General features: G+C 44.9%; 1 protein-coding gene across 3 annotated transcripts in view; it reads left to right on the forward strand.

Annotated features, from left to right (window-relative positions):
• Positions 1-8,787: 8,787 nt before the first annotated feature.
• Positions 8,788-18,506, forward strand: part of KATNAL1 (katanin catalytic subunit A1 like 1) — a 35,215-nt gene continuing 25,496 nt past the window's right edge. For 2 of the 3 annotated variants that reach the window (XM_088522187.1, XM_088522189.1), the window contains exon 1: positions 17,508-17,688. In XM_088522187.1, the coding sequence (XP_088378313.1) occupies positions 17,527-17,688 (162 nt within the window). In that variant the 5' untranslated portion in view covers positions 17,508-17,526. Of the gene's footprint in view, positions 8,898-17,507; positions 17,689-18,506 lie in introns of those variants that run through there. The other variant, XM_088522188.1, reaches the window with a different exon arrangement.

Genomic DNA, 18,506 nt, shown 5'->3' on the forward strand with positions numbered 1-18,506 from the left:
TTTCAAGATCGTTGAGTCCAATCATAAGCCCTTCAACACCCTGTCTGCTAAACCATGTCCCTAAGAGCCTCATCTGAACATTTCTTGAACTGCCAGGGCCGGTGACTCCACCACTTCCCCGGGCAGCCTGATCCAATGCTTCACCACCGCTTTCATGTAGAAATTCTGCCTGATGTCTAACGTGAACCTCCCCTAGAGCAACTTGAGGCCATTTCTTCTTGTTCTATCCATACTTATTCTGGAGAAGAGATTGACCCCTGCCTCACTTCCTTTCGGGTAGAGAAGAGTGGTAATTTATTAACAGTGAGGGTGACAGAGCCCTGGAACAGGCTGTCCAGAGAGGCTGTGGAGTCTCCTTCTCTGGAGATCTTCAAAACCCGCTTGGACGCAGTCCTGTGCCACGTACTCTAGGTGAACCTGCGTATGCAGGGGGGTTGGACTAGATGACCTCTAGAGGTCCCTTCCAACCTTAAGCATTCTGTGATTCTATGATTCTATAAGGTCTCCCCTGAGACTCCTCTTCTCTGGACTAAATAACCTCAGCTTTCTCATCCGCTCCTCTTGAGGTCTGTGCTTCAGCTCCTTCACCAGCTTCGTTAACCTCCTCTGGACATACTGCAGCACCTGAATGTCCTTTTTGCAGAGAGGGGCCCAAAATTGAAAACCATGTCAAGAATAAAGAAAACTAGGTGGCAAGGAACAGTAATAATCTTCAAATATGTGAAAAGGAGAGAATGAAATAAACTTGTTTGTGGTCATTAAGACAATAAAGCAGATCTATATTAAACCATTAGACAATTTTTCCAGTGTTAAGGAAAATTAAGCATTGGCACAGATTGCCTAGAGTAACGGTGAAACCTTCATTACAGGAAGGTGTAAAAAAATGGCTTAAATGAACACTATCAAAAGCTCTGTTGTTGATGATCCTCCAGTGGAGAATTGACTTGAAGATCCTTTTGATAAAGATTACTATATCTCACCAGGTTCTCCTGAATGTAGAATCATAGAATCATAGAAGCCTTAAGGTTGGAAGGGTCCTCTACAGGTCATCTAGTCCAACCCCCCTGCACACACAGGGTCACCTAGAGCACGTGGCACAGGACTGCGTCCAAGCGGGTTTGGAAGATCTCCAGAGAAGGAGACTCCACAACCTCTCTGGACAGCCTGTTCCAGGGCTCTGTCACCCTCACTGTTAAGAAATTTTTTTTACACTCCTTTTCGCTCTGGAAGATGTTGCTGGAGATTTTCTGTTTGTGTGAGATATTGAAATTAATTCATCTGGAAATGCCTAGGGCTGAAGGGGCTTTTTGCCCCTTGAAGTGCCTGTACCTCTTCACTGATAACAGACACAATCCCAGATGACTGGCTTAGTGTGGACATCTACTTTTATAAATGGGTAAATTTAGGTAAGACAATTCCTTCCCCACCACAATGTCAAACTATGGTCTTTGTAATATATCCCTATATACAAATCTCAAATTTCCATCATTTACTCCACCTATAACTACATATTGTGCATGTATGAGCTGGCACCCATAACTCTCAATCACCATGTTCTTTACTGTCCCCTATTAGTGATTTTATCACATTATACTTGGATGCAAATAATGTAACTAAAGTTTCCTAAGCAGTGGATAAAATCCATCTATGCAACAATTAATATCATATCTTCTACTTTTGTATTCAAGTCCTATTGAGAATATCACTGAACTATAAGGTATCTTAGTGAGCAGTATCTTATTTTTGGGCCTAAGTGCCAGGCAAATCTCTGCTGAGCTGCAGGTGCAGGTGCTACCTAGGGATGTAAGCTTTATTACAGTGGTACGTATGGAATACTAAGGTGCTGGTAATATATGGCATTAGGCATTTCTGTTCTCGGTCTGCACACAATGAATGGATGTACTCAGCTAGCCTGTATGAACTTGTGTGCTTATGTTGTACTCACTCTACCACAAGACTAAAGCTGGGCACTTAATGCACATCTGCCCTGTACCCCACACTAAGGTCAAGGACAAGATTGAGCATTGAGCTCAATTGTCCCCTTTCCTTAATTTTTAGCTCTCTCCCTGTGGCTCTCTTCCAGTATTCGAGACAAACCATGGATCTTGGGTCGTTCACCCTGGGCATTATTCCCAGACATCAGCATGGCCAAGAACACAGCTCACTGAAATCCATATGTCAACACGGTAAGCCAAAAGAAACAATAATATAAATATAATATAAACAATACAAACAATAATACAAATAACATAAATCTGACCAGTGGGACACTACAAGGTACACTGGTAAGATTCAGAGTGCACAACAATGTAGGGCACGGCAGTGTGCACTAGTCCTAAGCAGCCTGGACGTGAGGCAGCAAGTGCTGCCAAGCCTTGGGATGGGGAATCCCTCCCTCTCTTCTGCAGACAGACCCTTTGGAGCCACAATGCTGGAAGGAGTCTGTTCACAGCGCCCATCACTGTGCAGAAGAGAGGTGCCCAGGGTTACTCTCATAACCCAGAACATCCCAGTGACTGTTTCAGTAGAGGGGAGAACTTCCTTTTGTTTTTTCAGCAAAATGAAAGCCCAGAATCCAAAAGGGAAAGATGACTGAGAGAAACCGCACAGGATCATCTTCCATATCTTGAAAAAGCTGTGTAGAAAACTATTATACTGTGCTTTTGGAACCAACCTTTTCCAAAATCTTTGGTATTTTTATGGTGTGTAGTGATGGAAGCTCCAATCTTACACACAAGTACGCTCCTCATACATGCATTTCTCTACTGTAAAAGCATGTGAAGAACTAAGACTTACTCTGTAACTTCATTTAAAAATACAGCAAACATTAACACTAAAAACAACACTTTTCCTCAACCCCATTCTTTCTTTTAGGGTGATAGGAAAAATGATTTGAATGAGGAAATTCATCCAAGCAGACAACAGCACAGATAGATAGGGAAGTTCAGCTGTGCTCCTTGAGGATGTCAGTTTATTCCTGCCTCCATTGACACTTTAGGAATGTTTCCAGTTTCATGTAGAAGGACCAGAACGAGGTGAGAACTTCAGCTAAAAGAAGTTAGCAGCCAGGTCAAGCTATGCAAGGTCACAGATAAATACAATTAATCGATCCCTTCACAGCTTATTAGAAGTCTATCCTGATGACTATCCAACCTCAAAACACAACACCCAAGGTGCCATATAAAAATTAATAGCTATTAAAAACAACTAACAGTTGTCTTGCTTTACTGGATTTGTGGACAAGGCCTCTAATACATGCTTGTTTTAAAATAACACTGTTTAAGAATATAGTAGTTATTTCTGTAACAAAATGAATCATGGTACTACTAGAGATGGGAGGGGTGTTCTTCCTCAGCTTAACTCTTTTAACTGTTCACAAGGAGATACCGTTATGCTGGCAGAGATGTGATCTAGGGCAGAACTGACCCTTTCCTTCACAGGATCCTGTTTAACCCAGATCATTTCACCAAGGCCGGTTACCTGCTGCCACCCAGGCAGCTGCACTAGCACATGGCAGAGCAACAACTGAAAGCAGAGGGCAAGAACAAGTGTTGAGGGGCAGGGACCTGTTAAACACTTCTGTTGCCAAGGAAAGGATGCAAAGAATAGCCCAGCACAGCATTCAAAGCTGAAGAGGCTCCTCCAGAGGATAATTCAGAGCAGAGGCCTGGCTTACATAGTCTGAATTGCTCTCTGGAGGAGCCTCCTCTTGGACTATGCAAAGCATCCAGGGAGAAGAGCCTCCTCGCTCAGGCATCTCAGTTAGTTAGATGTTTAAATCTAGGTGCTGAGTATTTCCCTGGAGAATGAGAATCGGATGTTACAATAATGCAAAATATGTTTAACCAGAGCTACGATACCAATGTTTGTTCTTTTAGGAGGTGCTGTTTTTGTGTCACTGACACGCTGTTCTGACAATACTATGTTTCTCATTTATTGGATGCATGAAAAAAATTAACAAATGTGCATCTTCCAAACACTGTCCCAACTGAAAGATTCCCAGTTTTGCACTTGTAATGAGAACCAGATTAAGTTGTGCACATCGAAACGACTGTATATACCCTATAGCAACTACATAGGACTTGAAAGGAAAAGGAAAGAGAAAAAAAGGGAATTCACAATGATTATCAGCATATTTTATTTAACTTTCTTGTTTTCCTTAAATATTTTTGCAAGTTTTCCTTAAGATCTTTGGTTAAACTTGCATTTGAATCTATTTCTTGCCATTTCCTACATTGTTCCTATTTGCTCAGAACTCTATATACATGCAGTGACAGAGATTTTAGAATTTATCTATAAATGATAGAAATTGCTCTTCTAATATGGATGCATGGACACCTGTGTGCTTAACTCCACGCTCCTGACTTGCACTCTTGCTTTTTAAGTAAATAGCAGCATACAGTGCATTTGCCTCCAAACGTAACCACCTTCATTGCCATGGATCATGGCACTATTCAAAAGATGGTTCAACATGATCCTGGAAAGGATTACGATACTTGGAAAAGTCGAAAAAGTATCTATAAACAAAGGTTACTAATATAAAGCAGCATGACTTAAATTTATGACCATGCCCAGTTACAGGCTGAATTGTCACAGCTGTCTGGTTCAAGCTACTGAACCCCAGTGTCCTACAGTTTTGTATCCACTCCCCTTAGCCCTCCTCGCTGTGACAGAGCAGCCCATGTGTCCCACAAAATTCCAGAAGTGTCAGCAAACCAGCCTAAAATCCACACCCTACCGTGAAAAAGTCATATTGTCAAACTTTTTTTTTTCCTAATTCTATTGAATATCACAGGAGATTTCTTATTAGATTCCATTCCTAGCAAACACATGAAATGAATGGGGCTCTCCCGCTTTGTGCTATCTAATGGCCTGCCACAGGGCTGGGATGATGGGAATGAACTTTTCCTGTCCCAGTTTTCATGTAATGACTCTTGCCACATGCCTTCATGGCCCCAACGCTACGTTTTTTGAGGTTTCTGTCCAAGTCTTCATCTCCTTTAACTATTGTAAGATGCTTTCTTCTCTGAACAGCTCCAGCAGATGCAAAATGCTTCTGCATGTCAGGTATACAGGTAAAAGAAACATGATATCCTATTTTCGACTGTTTTGTGCAATTCAAAAGAGAGTTGTGCAACTCAAAGCAGAGCTATTATATTTTCAGTGTACTGTGGACTTGCTTCAACCCACCCCAATGATCTCCCTTATCGTCTATGTGTTCTTTTCTTTAATCTGCACTGGCCCCTTCATTTTAACCAAACTGGTCACAACTGCTGTGACAACTGTCTCTCTCTATGTCTCCAATCATGTAACAAACATCTTAGGTGTGATTCCTCTCACCCACCTTTAGGTCACCTTACTGACCGTCTTACCCCTTACTTTAAGTATGAGAAAAAAAATAAGCACATTCAGGGCAGAGTCCAAAGGGGGTTCACATCCAGGGCAGTAGTCAAAGGGGGAACTATGCCACAGCGGTACCTCTCTCTCTCTCTCTCTGCCATGAAGAAAGCAGAAAGCCTAGTTCAGATGCACAAGTCTATATAACAAATGTCTACCTTTGACTGGATAAATATAATAGTTTGTGTCCATCCCTTTGCTCGCCTTCTGGCTTGACTGAAATCTAATCTGAAAACCAATTGCTCTCCCTTGAAAGAGTCTTTATTAACAACCTACAGAATTTTGAGGTATAGCTTGTGCGGAATACATTGACTAAATCCTTCTGTGTTGTCACTTTGTCGCAATTTCTTAAGGTTCAGACTCTAAGGTTCTTTCCTCGGATAGACATCGGTGTGTGTGTCATACTAATAAATACTATACAACAAAAATGCCTACACAGAGCAATTAGCATACGTGTTTACAAATTAACATGTCTTCACTAGGTTGTACATAACTTCTCTTGGAGGCTAATGCCAATGATTATGTAACACACTTCTTTTCCCTATTGTTTTTCACCCTCAATTATTATAATACTTTTGGATGTTACATTCCTGTAAGACCTCTGTTACAGAGTTATGTTTGCATCTGGGCATTAAAGATTACTACAAAAGCAGAAAAACATCTATAGGCCAGTTAAATATAATTGCAAGGGGAAGCAATCACAAAAGCAAAGGGCAGATCATAATTCACAGGTACCTCATGTGCTTTCAGCTTTCTCTGACAACATTTTGTGTGTGGGAGGAGGCTACGAATGAAGCTCCCTGCTGCAGCGCTAAGTGCCGGCGCCAGCCGTCCGAGTTAGACACAAGCTCTGGAATTTAAGCAATAATAACCAAAATAAGTAAGTCTCCATGCTGTGGCCATGAGAAATGCCCTCCTCTACCAATATACAGCGGGAGCCTGTCTAACTATTGCCTCTGACACCCACCAGTATCGTGTCTTATTCAGAACAGCTAGGTTTAGGTTCTCTGCCAAAAAAAAAAAAAAAAAAGTAAGCCACGAGAATATATTCATTACAGAACAAGTTTCAGCAGTTTGAAGTGTCACCCCTGAACAATGATTTTTTACCTGCTCTTTGCCTGAGACTGCTGCCTGATAGCAGCGCTGGTGGAATAAAATATGTGCATGATTCTTGACTGCTTCAATATGAGGGCCAACAAATTAACTCAAATTGCTGATAAAGAAGAGTATATTGACAGATTTTGTAACGAAATGGATTAGAAAGATTAGTGTTTTCCACCCAGGGATTGTTGTGAAAGCAGGAACTTTCAGGAGGGAGGCAGAACAAATGCTTGGGGAAGTGATATGTCTTACATCCTTGCAGCCACATTTCCTGGCCATGGCAATAGGAAAGGCTATGAAATGCCATGCTCAGATCTACTTTCCTTCACCTCATTAGCAAGTTTATGAACTTTGGATGGCCTGTTAGTCCTTTCTCCTCCCGTTTTCCCTGGAGGAGACAGAGCACTATAGCTACAAGCTTTAGAGTGCAAACGAGCAGGAAGATGGACTGGAGGGCCTCCTGAGATCCCTTCCAACACAAATTATCCAATGATCCTTATCTAAGGGTAGTGTACGGGGGCAGCATTCAGGGTTGGCAGTCTGGAGATGTTGTTGTTTTCCTGCTGCTTACTTGAAAATTACAGTTACTTGTAAGATCTTGGCAAATTGTGTAGACCATGTTTTCCAAATCAAGCCTTCCCTCTAAGGGGTCCAACTAGAGTGCAACGGGTATTACCATGACTGTATCTGCATTCGCTTTTCAATTGGAAGTCAATGGGAGAATGGTTACCTATGTGATCAGGAAGTAGCCCATGGGAGAAATAAAAATAATAATAAAAAACCAAAACAAAACCACAGGTCACGACCGACCAACCAAGATGACTTCTCCATGTCGCAATTGCTTAGCTGAGAGATCTGATTCTCAGCCAAAGCAGTTCCCGTGTTGGCTACTGTGAGAAGAGGTGCATGTCCTGCACGAGATGGGAGGATAAATGTGGTTAAATACTATGGTGGTGTAAGGGACGGCTCTCAGTCTGTTCCCTCGAGACGCCTGGAGCTCTCTCAGGTCTGCACAGCGTCTTTGCTTGTGGGTTATGTGGAAAACCAGCAGGAATTGATGCCTTGTGCAGGCAAGTTGGAAGAAGTCTGGGAAAAAAAAGGGCAAGCCCGATTTGCAGCTGCTACAAATTCGTCATGATTTTGGCCCCAGTTCTAAAATACTCACAAAGGCGTAAAAATCCCTGCGTGATTCTGAGGGAAGCAAGATATGTGCATATATGTGAATGACACATGCACACATGCTGTGTTATTTAAGAGGCCCACTAAGCTCCTAGCGACATTCCCTGCTCTTTCGCTTGCGTTAGTTAACGTTTCTGAGCCTGCTGTTGTGAAGGGACTCAGCTGCACGCAGAAATGCACTCAAACCTGCTGTGCTCTCACGGGGTTAATCATGCCCCCTCCACGTTTCCTGGTTTCCCTGTTCCTGCTGCAGCCCTGCTTTGGGGTCAGCTAGCTCAGGATTTGATCCTGCTAAAACCTGCGTGGCTTGTTTTTCTTTTTGGAGGGGTATAACTGGCTTTCAGATGGCTCAGACCCCAGATCTGCCTTACCAGATGGCAACCCGAGTGTTATTGTTGTGTAAGTAGCAGGAAAGCGCAGCCAGGCCCGCAGAAGAAGGCAGGACTGCCCCCTTTGGCGGCAACGCGGACGCAGAGTGGCTCACATGAGTTGTGAAATCATATCCTTCCAGAGATTTATTGTTTTCCTTTTAAGAGGACCAGCTGTTTATCTGGTGTGCGGGACGCATGCTTGAGACACGCTGGGAGACATTAATTCTCAGTGGTAACACAAGCTGGGTGCTATCGTTTGATCGGGCTGCCTCTCATCGCCAGGGATCCCTTCGGTCCTAGGCGAATCCTCAGGGAACCCTTCAGTCCTAGGTGAATCCCCAGGATCTCGTGCACAATTGCTACATAAAAGCAATGAAACCTGCTGGCAAAATGATCGCTGAGGGCAGAGGGCAACTGCGGATTTCGTGTTTCTTATTGCTCCCTCTGCTTAGGCGCAGAGAGACCAGTTCTGTGCTCCATTGTGTGAAAATCCACTAGAACCCGAAGAAATAAAGACTACGCAGAACAGAGAGGAGCGCAGACCATAGCAAAGTGCTGCGGCTGCAGGGCCAGCTCAGCACTGGGCCTGGAAGCCGTAGTCATTTTTTTCCCACTTTTTCCTCCCGCTCTCCACACAACGGGTCACCCCCCCTCCCCCCCCGCCACCAACGGCCTCCCGCGGGGCGGGGCCTCCCCTCCCCGCCGCCGCCATGGCAACCGGCGTCGCCACCGCGCGAGCGCGCGCGCGCGCGCCCCCTCCTCCCCTTCCCCCCCAGCCGGGGCCGGCAGCGCGGAAGGGCTGCGCCCCCCTCCGCCCCCGCGCGCGGACACGCACCGCGGCGCTCACAGGTACCGGCGGCGCCCGCGTGCGGGGCGGCCCCTCCGCGCGCCGGGGCGCAACGGCCGCCCGCGCCGCTCCGCGCCCGGCAGGAGGCGGCGGCCGCGGGAGGGGATGGAGGGGAGGGCGGGGGGGGGGAGGGAGGCTGGCGCAGCGCGGCATCCCGCGGGGCGTGCTGGGAAATGTAGTTCGGCGCGCTGCGCGCTGGGGCGCTGGGCGCGGGCCCGAACTACAAGTCCCGGCGCGCCCAGCGGGACCGCACTTGGGGTGGGCCCCGCGGGGGGGGCAGACATGGCGGCGGGGCAGCTGGGGCGGCGGTCGGAGCTGCAAGGCGGGCGGGCGGCCCCGTTCTGCCGTGTTTCCCTCCGCTCTGCTGAGCTTGTGACATTGGGGGTCTTCACGCGAGCGGGCACCGTTTTTAATGATCATCCGAGGGGGCTCCTGGCAGTGCCGCGTTTCTGTCCTCATGGCAGCCTTGGCTTTGCTCTCCTTTCCCTCTCCATCTTCTGACGGCAGTTTTAGTGCTCTCCGTTATCTCGTGTATTCTGCAATAGGTGGGGAAAGGCTCCAGGGAAATAACATTGCAGCTCCTGCGCTAGGTTATATGTAAAATGCGCATATTTATGGTTGGTATATGGGAGGAAATTATTATTATTTTTCTTTCTGTACAAATCTGCATCTCACAAGTATCAGCACAGTGTTTTTTCCTTGCATATGAATGTTCTTAATACAGTTATAAATGTTTCAGAGATGGGTTCCTTTCCAATGGATGTTTGATTTTATTGCAGGTGATTTTTTTGCCCATGTTAGACACATCTTGTTTCATGTATTTCCCTCTGACTGTAGCAGAAATCAGAGTTTTACTTGAGCTTCTGAGTGTCATAAGCATTATTCCATTATTCCCAAAGAGGAAGGATCAATATGTGGCGGCGTAGGACACAAACAGTACAGGCATCCTTAAAACCTCTGCAGTGTGTAAAATGTTTTATTATAGTTAAGGCAGAGGACTCTATTATTAAAGTTCCCCAGCACTTAAAAATGTGCTTGATTTTCGTGGGCTTGAAAAAGCAGTGGCTAAACAGCTCTGAAGGCCCCGTCCCTGCTCTGGAGCCTGGGCTTCTTGCAGCTCCCAAGACGCCGCAGGAGGGAATGTCTCTGCTGCAGCCTCTGGAGCTTTGGCTCTGCAGACTGGGGCTCTGGGGCTGCTCGTGGAGGGTTGAGGCCACTGCTGAGCTAGGCATAGCCGCAGAGCTAGGAAAGTAAACAGAACATGAATAAAAATAGGCCTCTATCAGTAGAGTAACTGCACTGTAACTGATTGCAAAAATAGGGATTCTTTCAGGGATAACCTGTGAAAAACAAAGATTTGATGCCTGTAGCTCTAACAGTTATTTTTTCTTTTATATATATATATATATGTATGTGTGTATATGTGCACACACGTGTGAGTACGCATAATGTATATACACACTATTCTTTATAATATTTCTGAAAAGCATAATATTAATCTAAAACAAAAACCTCACACATTTGTAGTCCTAAAGAGCCAATTCCAAGGGGAATTCAAATGGGGGGAAAGTATGCAGGCCCAAATGCTGACCTCGTGAGTCAGGGTCATGAGCACATGTGTGCGTCCATTAAGCCTGCAATTATTCATGGAAAGTTTATGTGGGCTGCGGATCGGCGCTGCTAGGAATGCGGCAGCGCCGGGACCGAGTGGCTGTGGGGCCGTGGAGGGCTTGGCCGGGCTCCCCCGCCGCGCGTGGCCGTGCGGGAACAGGGATGTCCCGGGTGCCGGTGCGGGCTAATCGCCCCCCTCGGCGCCAGCCTGCCCTAATAAACGCTCCGGGCTGGAGCTGGCTCCACACAACCCCCCCTTGGTGGCACTTTTGCTCTGCCAGAAGTGCTTGCTCGTGGCATGAGCCGAGGAGCGAGTGGCTCCACACAGGGCCGGAGGGGCCCTGGTCTGGGCTGAGCTCTGCTTTGCTGTGAGGCCTGGCCAAGCCCCTCGTGCACCCAGTAACCGAGGCTTGGCTGTGGGGACTTGTGCCCCTCCTGGGCTGAGGTGCTTGAGGTCTCCTTGCACGGTGTGAAAATGCTTTGAAAGTGGTGTATGAACCGCGGGAGTGGAGTGTGGAGGAGAACTCGTTTTGCAGTCACTCTCGGGGGTAGCACAGCTCTCTAGGATCCTTTTCTACCTAGTACTGCAGAAAACTGTGGTTCAAAGGCTCTGTCAATGTTCGTTTAATTCTCCAGGGTGCGATAGGAAATCATCTCCAATTAACACACTGGCCAGCTGCTTTTTTCCCTTCTGTTTCTGCCCGCCGTTAACCCGTGGCCCTTGGCTTTGTTTGCAGCGCCTCGCGTGCAGTCTGAGCAAACCTCCTGCTCCCAGTCCGTGCTCGGGAGCCCGCGCACCCGCTGAGGCCTGTGTGCATGCTTTTTCTCCTTCCCACTTCCATGCTCATTCCCCCATTAACTCCACGTCTAGTATTTCAAAGCGGCTTGAGTTTCAGCGCCAGCCAGCCCGGAGGAAGCAGCGACGTGGACGGGGCGCTCGCTCGGCGCTGGGCTGGCCGAGCGGCGGCGCGGGCCCCTCGTCTGCACCGCAGGCTCCTTCCAGGTGACACGGCGGGCGCGCGGTGCCATTACTCACCGCAGCCCCCACGGCTGCTGCTCGTGTGCGCAGCAAAGGAAAACAAAACCCCGCAGAGCCCTGGCGCTTTTGGTCTTGGATTGGAGGCTTTGGTTCAATGAAGCCTAAATCCATGTCTGGTGGAACTGAATCGCACGCTTATTTACCTATGTGTTTTAACAGGCATTAAGGAGTTGTGATCCTGAGGGGTAATAATCATTAGGTGCCATAGAAACCTATGGAAAAACAGCTGTGAGTTTAAGGGAAGCTAAATTAATAGGGAAAAATATATTTTGGTGTGGAGCTTGGCAAGCGCTTTACTTGTTTGTGCTTTATCTTGCAGTGATCAGTTAGTTCTCTCTGTATTGCAAACATGATGCCTGATAATTGTCAGCAGCATCAGAGAGAGCCCCTGAGTGGGGGCAGTCCTCGTTAGACACGGAGGCCTGCCAAGCCCAGAGTGAAGGAGACAGTATTTCTATTAAAACAGGCAAGATTATATTTTTGAATAACATTATTAAAAAACTCAATTAAAAAAAGCGATCATGTGAAGAAGAAATCTAGTACAACTATATACTTTAGGATATGAAGATTTTTACAGGTTCCTAGTAGGAATCACATGTGATAGAAGAAAAATCAATACTTTCTCTGATAATGTCCTGTTAAGTGCTACAGTTTATACTTCTCCAGGTAAGGTTCTGTTGTCATCTTGCTGTGTGTGTCTCAAGAAGTTTTAGCTTTTGAGGGAAAATGGAAGATACGACTGTTGTAAGGAAAACATAAGGTTTTGAAAGATATTCAAAACTGATCAAAATTGACTAACATAAACAATATGGCCTTAAACTAGGAAAGGGAGGTTTAGATGAAGGAAAAGCTTCTAGGCAGTATGAGGAATATGAGAAAGGAACAAGAGCCAGGTAGTTGCTTAGACTCGTTAGTGGAAATGAGTACTCATGAAAAGAGGATAAATATAGAAAGTGGGAACGCAGTAACACTGGAATTCAGTTTTTTGCTTTCGCAGCTCTATCTGCTGTGGGAAATACAGCAGTGCTGGTGCTGCTGGTGGTGTCTCCCTGCTTGGGCAGACCCGGGGGTGCATTGGCAGTGAAATCGGGACCATCAGAGGTCCAGTGCTTGAGTCTGCTTTTTTTCCCCTCTTTCCGTTAGTGGCCAGGACTCGCTCTCCAGCGTTACGGTTTCCTGGGAGCGTCGCGGTGTGTCGTGGTGTGTAGCTTCCTGGAAGGAGGGCTCCGATGCGTGGCTTGCGGGTCAGTGGATGCGAGGGAGAAAAGACTGGTCTGTAACCAAGTTCTAGAAAGGCATAAAAATTCAGAGTTTACCAGTCCCTTTGGAAGGAGGAATCCCTGAACAGATCATAACCACAAAAGCCATGTCTTCTTATTGCTGCAGTCAATGTGTTATTTTATTTTGAGAGGTCAGGCAGTAAAAAGGAAATGCCACAATGCCACCTTCCTGTTCAACCTTAACCCTCAGGCGCATCAGCGTTTTATCAGTCTCAGTCACATACTGCTTCTCCACGGATCACCTGTTTCGCTCTGTGTGGAAAGTCACCCACGTGGGGCTGTGCAGTGTCCGAGGGCCATCCTGGTTCTGGTCTGCAGGACTGAAAAACATAAGAATGCTTTGGCACTGGCTTCCAGGAGGATGGTGCCTTGTATGGAATTCTGTCTTGTGAAGTCAGGTCTTCTGCGTTGAATTTCCGGATGCCCGACATTATGCTGTATGTCTGACGTGCAGAAAATCAGAGACAGAATTGGTGACCAATGTTCGTCTGTGCCTGTCTGGGCCTTTGCAGATGTTCAGCTGTCCAGTCAGCAGGACTGCACAGCTGCTCGGTGTGAGACCATATGTCTAGAAATCGCAGGGAGCTGTGGAAAATTTTTGGTCTGTGTGGAGAAAATTTCAATCAGAGAAAGACACATGTCCAGGGAAAGCTAAATATGTCATGACCTTATCAGGGAGGGAATTAATAAGTAATTTGTTAAAAAGAAATGCAGTAAATGCATATGTGGTATGCCTATCCTATGCAGTAAATAGGATTGATATGACTGTAGCGATAATGCAGATAAAGGAAAATTAAGTAACTGCTCGTTTTGGTGAGCATCATCCATTCAGTGTGGGAATCAAGCACCTGTGGAGAAAACCGGCCACAGTCATGTAAAAACATGTATCAAAACATGTGATGCACAAAGGGCATGCACAGAGACTGCAGAGATGCCGTCATTTGGACGCTTGCAAACTTAGGAACAGTAACAAACAGCAGGTGAAATCCTGTTCCTGACCTCACCTATCGGGGAGGGCATTTACTGCCGCTGATAGCCCCGTGGGTCAGGGTAGGTGGGAGCCAAGCTAGAAGGGGGGACAGTCATCCCGCATTAGGGTGCACAGGTTAGGAATGGCATCCTAAAGAAGCAGTCACTATATCCCCCCTCCAACCACCCAGCACTCATACTGCAACTGTGCTTGTGGATATATTTATCTATGTTTGTCCATGTTTAATGTTTTAGAGTGTGCTTTTTGTGTTTCTTTTTTTTTTTTTTTTTGATCCAAAGTGCTTGGATCTTGCTCAATTACGTGCTGCTGCATTTCTGAGGGAAAGATTTTTTTCTCTGACCCTTGATAGGGATGAGCTCAGCTTATGCTCCAAAGAATAGCAAGTAATATCCCCTGTGACCTTTCAGCCGAGCCCAGGCAGGGTTTTTAACAAGTGGGCTTAAGACCCCATGTATGGCAGCTACTGACATGAATGTCTGCAGTGTCTCTTCTTGTCAGTGATCCGTGAACTCGGGAATCTCGGAGGGTATCCTGGCGTGCAGTGGGGCTGTTACGGTCTAGTGCAGGAAAGAACCACGCGATGATTAGATGGAAAGCTGGTGTCAAAAGGATTGTGTAAGTTGTTCTAAATATACCTGATCGCAGTTGTCGCAGGCTCTGTGTTTACTTAAAGGATGTGACCGTGATGTGGTAGGAAAAAAAAACGGGGGGGAAACAAAATATATATTTAACTATTAATGAGTTTTATATTTCTAGGATCTAATGTCTATTATATACAGATATTCTCTATATAATGTTGTACAAACTCTACATTATTGCTGTAGATCAAATAATGAGTATGCATTTTTAAAAAAATGCAAACAAAACTCTAGTCACATCATCCCTCCCACCCTCTGTTGAAGAGCAGGGTGTCCAGAAGACCAAGAAAAATAATCTTCTCAAAATAGCTTCAAGTTTTCTTTAATTTTGGACATGCCTTTAGAATTTAGAATTTTTTGGCTGCTTTTAGAAGTTGGCTGTTCTGAATCAACATTGCCTGAGGTGCATAAAAGATTTGTAATTTGTTTAAACCATCTTCGGTCATTAAATAGCAGGTCTTTCTGTAACAGGACCTCAAAGAATTGCTTGGTTTCCCTCTTCAGTTTAAAATACATATAGATTTTCCCACCTCTTCTGCTTCCCAGCTATCTCCACTGAAGTTCCTCTAAATTAAGCATGTGTTTGTGCATCCTCTGCATCATGTGTTCCTGGTGCTAGGATGTTCCGGGCACTTCTACGATGAGACGACTGGATGGATGGATGAGGGGAGAGACGTGGCTGTTGTCTGCTTTGACTTCAGCAAGAATTCGACACCATCTCCCGTACCATTCTCATAGGGAAGCTGAGGAAGTGGGGTTAGATGAGTGGACTAAGTGAGCTGGGTCTGTGTAGCTTGGAGAAGGGAAGATTGAGAGGGGATCTGATCAATATGTATAAATATCTGATGGGAGAATGTAAAGAAGAAGTGACTAAACTCTTCTCAGTGGTGCTCGTTGACAGGACAAGAGGTAATGGGGATAAATGAAGTTCCATCTCCATGTGAGGAAGAACTTCTTTACTGTGAGGATGCCAGAGCCCTGGAACAGGCTGCCCAGAGAGGTTGTGGAGTCTCCTTCTCTGGAGATCTTCCAAACCCGCCTGGATGCCACCCTGTGCCACGTGCTCTAGGTGTCCCTGCTGGAGCAGGGGGTTGGACTAGATGATCTCTGGAGGCCCCTTCCAACCTCAGCCATTCTGGGATTCCCATCGCTCTCCACTAAAACTCTTCTAAATTAAGCATGTGTTTTGTGTTTCTTCTGCACCTGGTGTTCCTGCTTGGACCCAGGTTGTCCCAGCTTCCTCTGGGGATAGGGAGGTTGTCCCCTCCAGGAAGTAGAGCATCCTTTAAGGGGGCTTTAAGGGATTAAAGGAAGCAGGATGGGAGTTTCAGTCTTCCAAAGGTAAAAGGGAATTGAACACAGGCCCGAGAGGATGGGAGCTGCCTATAGTAAGCAGAGAAGAGAGACTGCTAAAATAAGTACATTCTTCTTTAATATTCTGGATTTCTAGGAATTAAGTGTAGCAGTTCTTTATAAATGTTGTGTTTGTTTTTTTTCCCTCTGTATGGGGAAAACCTCCATAAGTTTGCAGCCTGTCTTCCATATGAGGATAAGTTGTTTGTATAAAAAGTTCTCATCCCGACATGAGATGGTTGGATGGGTGGATGGTTTGAAGGTTGGGTGCTGTATTCTCTTCACTCACCAGTCTGCTCTCTGAATCTGAATGGGTTCGGATTGTCACCTGTGTCCAGTTCTAACTTCTTCTTGTGTTTCCAGTGTAATGCAATGATTTGTCCCTATTTCCTCGTGGTTATAATTTTCTGTATTTCAAAATTAAATGGAAAAGAAATCTCAACTACCATAGTACTAAGGCTTTCCAGTGATATTCCTCGCTCTTCCTCAGCAGCAAGAGAAGACAAACTCAAGGTATTTACCCTTTCCATGATAGTTCTTCCACCCAGAAGATCGTAACAGCTGATGGGAGTGATTGGAAAGCTGAAATGTGAGACTCAGGGCGAGGGCAAGTGGCTTCCAGGGCCCACCTAGTACACGAGTGTGCGCAGAAACCCAAATCATCCGCTTGGCACATTCAGAGGCAGAATGTATATTTGCTATAGGCATCATTCAGATGGCAGAATGAAGGTCATGTGAAGGTCATATTTAACCCTGTATTTCCCTGTTTGAATTTTGCTAAGCACAAGATACATCCTCCTTAATATCTTAATCTTGTCCTGCCTGTTTTATAAAACAGGTAGGTAGTCCACAGATCTTGAACCTTAAATACAAACCTCGCTGTACAATAGAGCTTATTCTTGTACGTGTGGTTTTGTTATTGGGTGTTTGCTGGGAAAAGTTGGACTCTGTGGATTTGCTTTAGGCCTACTGTGATTTGCTGCTTTTATAAAACTACATTAGTGAAACCTGCCAATCTTGCATTGTTTGGGGGCTAGAGGAATGATATGTTTTTGGAATTGCTGTTTCCAGAAATCCTAAATTTAGGTCACTAACCGCTATAATCCCAAAGGGATGTATTGAATTTTGTGAAAAAGCCCAGGAAGAGCGTGGATGCTTGAAAGAATGATATTTAAACAAACTTGTCTATAGTTGAGCTGTTGTTCAACTGTATTGTCATCCCTTTAGGATAAGGACTCATCAAAGTGTTTAGTGGAGACTGCCCTGATGGTGGTTGGTGCATTGAGGAACATATGTAATACAGCTGCATAATAAGCAATTTAATGCCTCATGTGATTTTTGATTCATGGGTTACTCACTGCTCATATACTGTGGTGTTCCATAAGTTAAAGCTTGGCTGGTTGGGTCCTTGAGGTCAACAAGGTGTTCAGTGTACACAGGGCATTTGGTTTTCTTGCACTAATTAAACAGGACTGGGGCCAAAGACAGTGAGGAGGTTGATTTTTCCTTTTATCACTGATAAAGCAGTTCTGATTTATGATCTTAGACCTTAGGCTAGTAAAGAGAGATTTCTCCAGAGCTAAATGGTTCATAAAAGGGGAAAAGAAAACATAATTCAGCTATGAGAGAAATAGAAAAATCAAAGTTTCATGTAAAATATCATTGTAAAATGTCTTATTTTCTAATGATTCTGCTTTTCTTTTAGATTTCTGAGGGAAGATGAATTTAGCAGAGATTTGTGATAATGCCAAAAAAGGAAGAGAATATGCCCTCCTTGGGAATTACGACTCATCAATGGTGTATTACCAAGGTGTCATCCAGCAGATCCAGAGACATTGTCAGTCCATCAGGGATCCAGCAATTAAGGGCAAATGGCAACAGGTACAGGAAAATAAAGTTGCCATTATTTTTATCTTCTGATATTTGAAACATGCACTGCGTTTCCCAAACTATAAGATGTATGTGATGTATATTTCTAAGTTTAGAAAATTTTGTTCACGATATATAGTTGATATTTTTCAGCCAGTATATCCTGTGGCATATTTAAAAGTTCTTTTGTTTCCATTGAATCCATTTTCTTGTTTTCACGAAGTGTGCCTGGCTAATCACTGAGCTAATTGTGTGTGACTGAATACTTTGGAAAAACTGTTTTGCTGATGTGCTGTTTTGCCCGTCTAACACGCAGCACACTGAGATGTGCATGGATGAGTTAGCATCACTAGAATGGTTGTCTGAGTCGCAGTCAGTTAAAATGATACGATGTAAATTTGGATCAGGTTTCTAAAACTTGAACTGTTAGCTCTCACCTTGGATCTTGCAAACATCTGAACACGTGCCTTACCCTGCCAGCAGAAACAGCTGAAATCAGTGAGCGAATCTACAGGTGTGAAATGTAAGGACTCTCATTAGCACATTCAGTACTCAAGTCTTCCTGACATTTTGTCATCCCATCTTTTTATTACACAAAATGTGTTCCATCTCATCCTGAGCGATAAACGTATAAAGGTGCATTTCAGAATAAATAACTCATTTTGTGTAAATATTTGTGAAAGTCATACATAGCTCCTATAAAAGATTTAATTTTACGGATACTTTTGCAGCTGAAAAGATGACTTCAAGATGTTTTTCTTAATATCAATCTGTTTAAATGATGTTACTTACACAGAAACACTTTTTTTTTTTTTCCTTTTTATTGCAGC

Source organism: Tinamus guttatus, unplaced genomic scaffold, assembly GCF_059628265.1.
Source record: "Tinamus guttatus ecotype Peru unplaced genomic scaffold, ASM5962826v1 Tinamus_guttatus_pri_ptg000150l, whole genome shotgun sequence".
NCBI classification, from domain to species: Eukaryota; Metazoa; Chordata; class Aves; order Tinamiformes; family Tinamidae; genus Tinamus; species Tinamus guttatus.